This window comes from Asparagus officinalis, chromosome 7, assembly GCF_001876935.1.
Source record: "Asparagus officinalis chromosome 7, Aspof.V1, whole genome shotgun sequence".
Lineage (NCBI taxonomy): Eukaryota > Viridiplantae > Streptophyta > Magnoliopsida > Asparagales > Asparagaceae > Asparagus > Asparagus officinalis.
The window spans coordinates 14,461,930-14,473,168 of NC_033800.1; the positions used below are offsets into that span (position 1 = coordinate 14,461,930).

Consider the following 11,239-nt stretch of genomic DNA (forward strand, 5'->3'; position numbering starts at 1 on the left):
TGACAACAAAAGTCAGGGCTTTCTCTCCGGTTATATCGCTTTCGCGGCGTGAGAGCGTGACTCTGCCCCCAACAGGTGAAGTCGACAACGGAGAAAATTAGACCACGACCTAAGCTTAATTTGCAGTCCGCATAACAAACTATGCTACCCTAGGTGCTCCCAAGACCAAAGCGTCAGCTTAAGTACTCACTTGGCCTGCGTGAGAGTCTAGACATGTGCCTAAATTGCTTTCTAGAACTACGGTCGTTAAGATATTTAGGATTCAGTTTATCATTGTGTCAAATACAAATACAGTTGCAGATATATCTGTGCACGTATCCATATCCATCTTGCACCCCTAACTAACCCTTATTTGTTTAAATAAGCCGGTGGTACCGTGACGTCATGAGAGAATAGCCAGTGCGGAGAGAAGGCGCGTTGAGAGGACTACACGATTCCGTAGGAAGGGCCGACCGAACAAACGGCCGACGGTGCGTTTGCACTGGCTCGATCCCCATTTTCAATTAGCGGCAGCAGTCGTCCGTGAAACATGGACCGCACGTATGAAGGAATTCTAGTCGTGGGTGGGATCCAACAACCAAGCACGTGCGATGTGGGACCTCCTGGTTTGCTTTGAACAGGACAAGGACGACTTTCTGTTTGGTGAGGTTTCACCCAAATGAGTCGCTGCTTAACTAACGGCATGGCTCTCTTTCTTATGATAATTGAGTATATACTTATTCCACGAGAGTGATTTCAGGATCACGATTTCAACAAATGAACTGTTGAGAATGGAAAGGAGTACTGTGGAGCATTTGCTTCCGTGACCCACAGAATCGACATGATCCCTGATTTATCTCTCGGTAACAAATTTAATACGGGTAGTGCTACAGGGACCCAAAAACATGGGACCCTACATGTGACAGGTGAGGTGTCGGCTCCCTGTCTTGGGACAGGGAGCCGACACCTCACCTGTCACATGTAGGGTCCCATGTTTTTGGGTCCCTGATGCATTTTTCATTTAATACTCTCGTGCATTTGGATCTGACGATATGATGTCTTTATATCCCTAGTTAATGGTACAAATCTTATCAGAACATCCTCTAAATTGCAGAGTGATCGATTAAAATATCTAAGTTTCTCTTCATTTTTTTATGACTTAGAAAACTTTTCCAATATGTGAATGTTCTGATAAGACAAATACTCTCTACCTAGTAGTCTATAAGTTTTATATTTTTTATGACTTAGAAAACTTTTCCAATATGTGAATGTTCTGATAAGATGAATACTCTCTACATAGTAGCATATAAGTTAACGTTTGGTTTGCCAATTGAGCCGGTGGTTCGGTTCATATTAAAAAAGCTGGTCTAAGTAGACAAATGTACCTTGCATTAACGAGCTAGCAATTATGTTAGCCGTCCAAGTAGCGGACACGGACCGCTGATTCTCAGCATCAACTACACAGATCCATGGATATGTTTGATAAAGCCTAACATATGACACCATTCACAATTATTATAAACTATTATATCTATAAGACCTCTAAATGTAGTTAAATGAACAGAGACTTGGATCCCACAACGTAAGCTACCGTGACTTTGGGAGCTAAACTATAGTTTTTTTTTTCTCTCGACAAGTTCGTATGTGACTCGCTTTTCTTTAGATGGAAGAGTCACCAACTGCTAAAACTTTAATTGGTGATTAAAAAATATGCTAAAGAGTTTTTTGTCACTACTTTCCTTAGTTAGTAGATGGAGATTGTACGGCATGAAAATTTTGGTCAATCTTCAAAACTTTGCTCTTCCAATTTACTAACAAGAACGTAGTATTATTGACATCAATCTTAATAGACATGCATACTCAAAAATTCAACTTTCCAGTGTATTGAAATAATGGTTCATAAAAGGATAAATTTCCTTAAATCAATAAACTTAGAGATTTGTATAATGATTCAAAGACAAATATCTCTTTAATGTACCATTAATGCTATGAATATGAAACACTGGATGCTTTCTCCTCGATCCATAATTAGTTAACTATCTACTCTTCACACACAATTTTATCTTTGCCAAAGGTTCCTAAGCTAAATGTGTTCCTCAAGTTTGTTGGAGACAGAGAAAGACGATATTGACAAAATACTATTTTGTACGATGTAACTTATTCCAAGAAAAGCTATATTTCAAAGAGAGCTATTAGTCAAATTCTAACAAAGAAGAGGATTATTTGCGTGAGATGGTAGAATAGCATGAGTTTTATTCCTATAGATGGAAAAGCTCACCGACAACAAGTGCTCTTTTCTACAAGCAACAAAACAAAACAAGAGCTATTTGTCAAACCTTCCATTTTGTATTATGCTATGCAGATAATATATTCCATTTTAAAGTCGTCACATCACAAAGAATATTCTAATAGAAGTTAGCTTTTAGAAATCTAGTACTATTTAAAAATTAAGTAATTTAATAACATAAATATATTTTGATATTTGATAAATATTTGTGATTATTTATCAAATGTCGAGTATTCTTGCTTGAATTCGAAAAGCTCTAGATATGAATATTTGAACTCAGGTTTAAATTCGTTCATTTAAAAAAGAGTTGTTCTACAGGGACCCCAAATCATGGGACCGAAGAGGGGACATGTGAGGTGTCAACCCCTGGGTGCATGATCTACTATTCATGAACAGTAGATCATGCACCCAGGGGTTGACTGTAGAGGCTTGGTGACAAGTTGGTATATTTTCTTTTAGTTTTGTCAGATTGATATATTTTCTCAACTCCGGCGCCATATAGGCCTTAAATTTGGCCGGAGTTACTGTTCCGGCCAGTGCTGATGAGATTTTTTTCAAAAAAAACCCTCATTAAATACAGTTTCCTGCTCCTACCCCTCTTCCTCCTCCTCCTCATCCTCTTCAACCTCCCCCTCTCCCTCATCCTCCTCATCCTCTCCCTCCTCCTCCCTCCTCATCCCTCTTCCCAATCCCCTCAATCTTCTCCTCCCCCTCCCTCCTCTCCTCCTCCTCCTCCTTCAGCCCTCTCCACCTCCACCCATTCTCTGCGATGGAAGCGAGTTCATCTCGAGCAGCTCCGAGATCTTCGTCAAGGTCCTCGTCAACGTCCTCTCCTTTGTCTCTGCGTCGAATATCGCCACGAAAGACGGGTAGTTGAGATCTCCCACCCCTCCTCCAAATTTCGAACACTAGCTTGGCTCTGGCATGAACCTCGTAATTTGTGTCTCGGTGTAATTCATTGTGCAGAGAAAATTGATGTAATCCTGTACTCCTAGGTCATACACCAGCCTTGGATTTTTCGCCCTCTCAGGATCGACATGGCATGCACCGATTGCTAGTGCATTCGCAGGCTTTAGGTTTTCGTCGAGGAAAATTAGGCGATAGCTGTTGTCGAGTGGGAACGCTGTGGTCATCATCGCTGATCGAATCATTGCTGGCGACCAATTTGGGTGTTCTGCTTTGAGAAGCGTAGCGACACCAGCGATATGAGGATAGGACATCAAAGTATTGGAGATTATGTTGAGGCCTGCACGTCTCAAATCTTTCAAGCTTCTAGTTAGAGGAGTTTCAGTAGGCCAAGAAGCAAGGATGTTCATGCCTGGAGCAAGAATATCAGGTTTGAGAATCTCTGGCTGGATAAAGTTAGGACCTCTCGATGAGAAGCAAGCGACTGTTGGAGCTCGGGTTTCTCTGATAACAGTTTGGTAATCGAATTGAAGCGAAGCTCTTGGATTTGAGGTTGAGTTTATGTATTTGATCAACTTCTGTGCTTCAAAGTAGCCTAATGTCAAACCTGGCAATGTGAATGCTTTAACGATAACTCCTTCGCCGCTATAATTGCCATTGAGTCTGATCAGACTGACACCTCTGGATTTATCCACTTTCATATCGAGCTCAACAAATGCATTTTCACATACGATGATCTTTTCCTTGACGAGTTGTGTTATTTCTGTATCAGACATCAAACATTGCGGCACATAAACAAGAGGAGCAAATCCTATAAAGTTTGGTGATTGCTGATATAAAGATTGTCCAATGTAGACTTCACCGTTCCCTAGCGTGAAACGCGTAGGGAACTTGCGATCGATTGATCCAGCGTCGATCGTCATGATCCACGGAGCAATGTTAACGAGAGATCCTTCATCTGGCCAGCTATTGCCTACAGAAAATGCGACAAAACGAGAGATCCTTCATCTGGCCAGCTATTGCCTACAGAAAATGCGACAAATATGCCATTGCGAACAGCAGCAAACGTGGCGATAGCGACACCAGCTATTGCCTACAGAAAATGCGACAAATATGCCATTGCGAACAGCAGCAAACGTGGCGATAGCGACAGCATCAACATCGAATTCTTCAGGTCCTCCACCAAGAGACAGAGAGAGGATATGAACACCATCATTGACTACAGCGTCGATGGCAGCAACTATGTCAGAGACCGGTCATCCATAGAATCCCCAGCAAGCTTTGTACATAACCAACCTGGCTCGAGTTGCCATTCCTCGAGCAGTTCCATTTGCAAAACCGAACAGATTAGCATTAGCGACCTGCAGTGGTCGAAGCGGTATGTGTGCCGTGGCCGACTTTATCTCTCCTCCCCTCCCTCCAAATCCCTCCGCCTCTCTCCTCCTCCTCCGTCCTCGCTGCCGTCAACTCCTTCCTCGACTCCTCCTCCTTCCTCCCCTCCTCCTCCTGCTCCGCCCTCGCGGCCGATGTCCTCTGCTCCTTCTCTCCCGCCACCGACCCCATTGCCAGCAACCACCTTTGCGCCCTCCGTTCCCGCTCCGATCTCTTCGCTGCCAGGCTCTTCTTCCCCTCCGGTGAAAACTCCAGCTTCATCAGCTTCCTCCGATTGTCTTTCGACGGCCCTCGATGTCAAGGTTTCAAGCACATGTGCCATCGGATAACGAAGATATCGGTGATCCCTGCTTCAGAGTAGGACATCATCATGGACACTATAGGCGAGATTGTGGCAGTTGATGGGTTCTTGATTGCTACTACACTGTACTCTGTGAATTGGTTTATGGTTTAGTCTAGGGTTTTGGCTTGGTGGTGGTTTGTTGCGAATGGAGGAGGAGGGAGGAAGAGGAGGGGGAGGTTGAAGAGGATGAGGAGGAGGAGGAGGGAGAGGATGAGAAGGATGAGGGAGAGGGGGTAAGAGCAGGAAACTGTATTTGATGAGGATTTTTTTGCAAAAAATCCCATCAGCACTGGCCGGAACAGTAACTCTGACCAAATTTAAGGTCTATATGGCGCCGGAGTTGAGAAAATATACCAATCTGACAAAACTGAAAGAAAATATACCAATTTGTCACCAAGCCTCTACAAAATATACCAATCTGGCCATTTTGCCTATCACTATATAAGCAATTCGATAGATGACTCGAATTTCTTTCTCAATTAAATAATCCCACGTGGAAGAGGTCATGAAGTACTAGTCCTTTCCGCTTTTCCGAAGTTCCCACGTGGCCTTTTTTCTCTTGGAGAGAAAGAAGAGGAGAAGGTCAATGAGCCAATAAATTGGTTTTAAGCTATTTTAAAGCAGAATTTATTAACCTTTGGAATTTTTTTGTGTTGATTTCATACAATGAAGAAGGAATATCTTCGCTGGCCAAGGGGAAAAGAAATCCCATCTTTCAAAGGCGCGCGGTTTGGTTGCCATGTGCGTCTTTGACCCGAAATCCATTGGCATTGAGCCTGTGCATGACTCGTGGTGCCCACGTTTTTGAGCTAGTTGTGCGCTCTCTCTCTCTCTCTCTCTCTCTCTCTCTCTCTCTCTCTCTCTCTCCTATATCTATATGGTATAGTTTGTTTCTCTCCATGAAATTAATCTTTTTTTGAACTCTTAGGCTTTTGTGAGAATTAAATTCTATTTGTTTTGAAGTAATTTTTGTTAGAAAAATTGTTGGATTTTGTTGTCACACGTACTTACTACACATAGGTTTGATGTATCAATAGCTATAACTATTGTTTTGGTATAAGTTTATTTTGTTTGAAATTAACATTTTATAATGACCAAGTTGATAGTAAGTAGTAAGACGGTTCTACAAATGATCCTTTCTATAACTAGACTATTATTGTTTTGAAATTTATACCTATAATTTATAGATTACAACTTTAACAGTTGTGGTTAGTAAGTATAGAGTTGAGTTTTATCTTGCAACAAACTTTGCTTTTCTTGCTAGTCAAGAGACTCATGCGGGCTGAAAATGTGTACTTTTGATATTTGGGCTATGGCTAAGATGTACCTCGGGCTTTTACGAATGGGGCTTTAGGCCTAGCTGACTTCAGACAAAGACTTGACAATGATAAGTTCAAGCTGGACCTTAGACATTTTCTACTACTACAGTATGGATGCTTCCTTGAACTTTATCTTTGGCAACTTATCTCAAAAACTATAAATCAATACACAAAATAAATATTCCTAAAAAAATAATAAACTAATAAATAAATAGACTCGTTACTTTAGTAGACTTTGAGCCTAGAGGTACTTTGGGCCCGTAACCAGCTGTTGTAGATTTGGAATTGGAAGACCCACAGCCTATCATAGAGTACACAAGTCCAGCCTCCACGTGAAGTCCATCCATAACCATTTTCTTCAGAATACCAATATGGTTACTCAAATTTATAGCTGATATGATATGGTTACAGATATGATTTTATAGTAAAATATCTAGAGCCGTATATAAAATATCCAAATACATATTAGTCATACTGTTACAATAGTTTTAATCCTTAGACTATGTAGTTGAGGTTAATTTTGATGATCAAGATGTCTAATCTTAGTTTTTTGAAAATATAATGAACATATTAATGAACTCTTTTGTATCACATGATCTACATATGTTTTTTTTCAATATTATCTAGTTTTTTCATATCTATTTTGTATCCGCATGCATATTCGCTCATATATCCGCATATTTATATGTATCCAATTTTAGTAGATATGAATATAAAATTTCCTTACTGGGGTATATCCATATTTGTATCTGTTATGGTATTTTCAGTCGTCAACTTATAACCCATTGTCGACAACAGCGAATATTCTCTGTCATGCACTATTCAGTCAACTCGACAATTAGGACAGTCAGGGTCGACCTAGTCGATTCGCTGAAATGACGTCTCGCGAAGTTGACTCGAATGACGATACTTGTCGGTCCTCTCATCAAAGGTGACTAATTAAGCATCCCTCAACCGGCTAATTAGCTAGCGTCTTGCTGCGTCGACTCGAAATGCGTTACTTCTCGGCACCCCTCAATACAAGTCAAAAGGCAACTTCGACCTCGAACACCCTGCTGACAATGCATCGACATCACATTAAATGCTGCAGGCGCCATCGTTTCTCCATCCTTGGCACTATTTATAACACATCGAACCATACCGGCTTCGTGCGCCGTCTATCTCATCTCATTAATGCCAAAGTGACAACGTCCATCCTGTGACTGCTCAACGACCGACACCTGTAAAGGCGATGTTGACTTAGCCGCCAGCTCAGGCTCGGCCAAAAAGACTAGACTACCCCTCTTGCATGGCTATAAAAAGGAAAGCTATTCCAAATGCGAAGTAAACAATTTCTTAGAATTTCTCCACTAGAGAACGCGTACAGTTCATCACTTTCCCACTCAAGTACATCACTGACTTAATAATCGAAAGACAACGGGGGAACTAGTCTCCGTCCTCTTACAATTTGTTACACGTGTAGGAAGGAAGCAACTCAACCCCAAAATCGGATATTCAGAGAAGTTAGTGGCTCCCACTCAATCTCACATTCAATACATCATATGTGTGATTATTAACATCAACAGTATTCATATCTGTGATAAGTAAGCGGATATGAATATAGTATATATCATATCCAAGCCGTATTCGGACTGAATGCAACCCTGCCAACAATAATCAGTTAACATAAATACCTAGAGCTTATGCCCCCGAGTTTGAAGAAAAATCATTAGTAAGGATTTGCATCATGTTCTCTCCTCACAAATCCCACCTCCTTCGTCCAAGAATTTGAATCCTCAATCATAATCATTTAATTACATTTCTATGGATTTATGGTTCATTTTTAATCTAAATAGCACTATATTCTTTCATGAATTGTGTTTTTTTTACCCATATAAGTTATATCATGCATTTGATGATAAAACAATAACGATCTAGCAAATAATCTCTTTAAGGATGTTTGTTGAATGAACTTTGAACTTTGTCATGAATCTCTATATCATGATAGCACTAACCAAAGTATTCTTTAGTTAGATATATCATATATGTCATGACAGCCACAAAGTCCAATAACAACAACAACTTGTAAATCAATTCCTAAAATAAAGTTTAGGAGCAAACATGAATTCCACCACTTAACCACTTCTTGTTCTTCTCTTTCCACTATAAAAACTTCAAAATATCCAATTTTCCCTCCAACAAACTCCACCTTCTTCCTAACTAACAAACACAACAAAAACAATCATTCCCTCTTCTTTTACTTCAAACTTACTCCCCAATCATTCCCTCATGCCATACTTCAATTCCTTCAAATCCACTCTTTTCAAGCCCTGCAAATTCTTCTCAAGGATAAAGCTCTCATTCAAAAGACCCATCTCAATTCAAACCTTGAAGAAGAAACTCCATTGTCACCGAAGAAGGAGATTTCAATCCATAAAATCTCTATTTAAGCCTTTCAAGAAATATAGAGAAGAGATGGATAGAGTGATGGAGCTAAAGAGCTTCAATGAGAGAGACCAAGCTCCCTTCCCTTCACCAATAACTCCGGCTTTTATCAAATTGATTGAGGAGGGTGAGGATGTTGATGAAGCATGTAAGAGTTTTGAGAATTATTTGGTGGAGATGATTGTTGAAGAAGGGAAGGTACGGGACTTGAATGATGTTGAGGAGCTTCTCTATTGTTGGAATAGCTTGAAGTCTCCAGTGTTTGTGGATTTGGTTAGTAGGTTTTATGGAGAGCTGTGTAAGGATTTGTTTTTGGGCAGTAATAAGCAGTATGAAATGCTTGATGATTCTATGCATGAATGAAGGATTAAACCAAGGTTTTTATGTGGGTGGCCGTGGCTTTACAATGACAATATGAGATGAGATGAACCCTTTTTCTTTCTTTTGTCTTCAGTCTTCCCCTTTTGAATTCTCTGTTCTTCTTTTCTTTATTTGGTGTTACAGTATAAAATTATAACATTTAATTCTCATCACAACTTTGGAGTTTTGTGGTAGAGCCCTTTAGCATGATATTAAAGCAGCTCATGTTCAAATCTTAACAGCCATAAATTTGTAAATCAGATTTAAAGAAAAGATACATTTTTCGAGTCAAGGTTTCATGAGGGTCATCGACCAACGGGGACTTATTAGACTAAAATTATAACTCTTAACTCTTACTATGACATAGGAGTTTGGTGTGGTAGCAGTGGACCCTGAATCTGTTGTACTTAAACAACATAGGTAATCAAATTGATTGCTAAAACTTGTTAACTAAATCTCTGTGTATTTGTGTATAAATTCTTTGTGTTTTATTCTTTTCTTTTCATCGATTATGGTTAGGTTTCTAGCTGCGTCGCTAAAACCGTAGATGCACCACGTTGATTGTTCCCTAGACCCAATCATAATTATGATGTAATTCTGTAGGGTTTCAATTTTTTGGGTTCTACCGGTCTGATAACATGTATTTGTTGGGGAATTTTACTCTCCCCGTCTACCACGATATGCACAACTCGAAATCCAACCCCAATCAATAAGATAGAACAACCACAATCAAGAAAAAGAACACCGAGATTTATGTGGTTCGGTCGACCAACTTCGATCTACGTCCACGGGGCAACAATACGAGAAATTCACTATGTATCAGGGAGAACTACAAGAGAACCACTCAACTCTCGTCTCTCAATCTCTCAACCTCACATACATAATCAACTCTCATATTCTCTCTAAAGCCCACTCCTTGTAATCTTTTGCACGGATAAAGACTACGAAACCCTCTCTCTCTCTCTCATCTACTACATCTCTGCTTTTTTCTTCATGGTTTTTCCTCCACCAATAGAAGAATATATATAGGAAAACCAAAACCCTATCTCTAGCATAACTTCCTAATTAAAATAAGATTCAAACTCCCAATCATGATGGAACCCAAACTCCTAATCATGATAGAACTCTAACTCCTAATCATGATAGAACCTAAACTTCTAATCATGATAGAACTCTAACCCTATCTAATTCTCATGAAGTTACGCAGAGAATCAAAGACAAAATCCCAACAATCTCCACCTTAGATTTGATTCCCAAACTCCATTGAAGATATATCATCGTCGTCTTGAAACTTTGTCTCTCCCGCTAGAGTCTTCTATTTCTTTCGCACTTTAAATCAGAACACATGTAGTCCCAATTAGATGCCTTCATGATTGTTTTCGTCAAAAATTATTTTCTTTATTGTATAACTCATTACAACTTTGGTCGTTACAACGAGTTCAAAAAGATCGGTCAAAAATTATTTTCTTTATTGTATAACTCATTACAACTTTGGTCGTTACAACGAGTTCAAAAAGATCGGTCTTTTTATAAGACCTTGTATAACTCATTACAACTTTGGTCGTTACAACGAGTTCAAAAAGATCGGTCTTTTTATAAGACCTTTACATAATAAAAACAAAAATTGCAACTCTCATCAAAACAAACGTAGGGAGATTGTTTATTGGTCTTCTGCTTGTGCGGGATCTTTACCTGTGTTGGGGCTTATCCGTGGACCGCCTATGGATCGGATCCAGTTAATGGAGAATTCGATAGAGCTTCGCCTTCACCGAGGAAGTATTTGATTTGAAATGCTGAGATCGACCAAGCGAAATCAGCACTCTTCTTGAGATCAAGACCAAGCCTGATCTCAAGGAAATGGGGAAGCGGGCTTCAGATCTCTCGAAGTCTCCTTCTTTATGCTGAAGAACTCACCAAGATTTGTCAACCCTCGCTGAAATTCGTGCTCCTTTGACTCCTCAATCAGGTAGCACCTCTCCCTCTTGATAATAAATCCGCCCCCTGTGAAATGAGCCCCTAGGCCTGTACTTATAGGCTTTGATTGGGAGGTTTTTTGGATAAGAATGAGTGATTTGGCCTTATCTTCAGTCAATAACGGTCTAACCATGTTTGTAGATTATATATAGGCAGTTAGAAACCTCTGGAACAGAAGAAACCGATCGAAATAGACTAAAAATGTATTTTGAAGGTTACAGACAGTTCTGGGCATGAGACGGATGTAGGCGTATA

General features: G+C 40.0%; 3 protein-coding genes across 3 annotated transcripts; 1 reads left to right on the forward strand and 2 right to left on the reverse strand.

Annotated features, from left to right (window-relative positions):
- On the reverse strand, window positions 3,175-4,502 carry LOC109846714 (subtilisin-like protease SBT1.8). The gene is made up of 3 exons (XM_020415959.1): window positions 4,469-4,502; window positions 4,266-4,412; window positions 3,175-4,145 (listed from the first exon to the last, which is right to left on the reverse strand). Exons 1-3 carry the CDS (start codon window positions 4,500-4,502, stop codon window positions 3,175-3,177), a joined length of 1,152 nt encoding a protein of 383 aa, XP_020271548.1.
- Window positions 4,572-4,886, reverse strand: LOC109846716 (acanthoscurrin-1-like). Its single transcript, XM_020415960.1, has one exon. It carries the CDS (start codon window positions 4,884-4,886, stop codon window positions 4,572-4,574), a length of 315 nt encoding a protein of 104 aa, XP_020271549.1.
- Window positions 8,429-9,248, forward strand: LOC109850135 (transcription repressor OFP17-like). The gene has a single exon (XM_020420064.1). It carries the CDS (start codon window positions 8,495-8,497, stop codon window positions 9,011-9,013), a length of 519 nt encoding a protein of 172 aa, XP_020275653.1. The 5' UTR covers window positions 8,429-8,494; the 3' UTR covers window positions 9,014-9,248.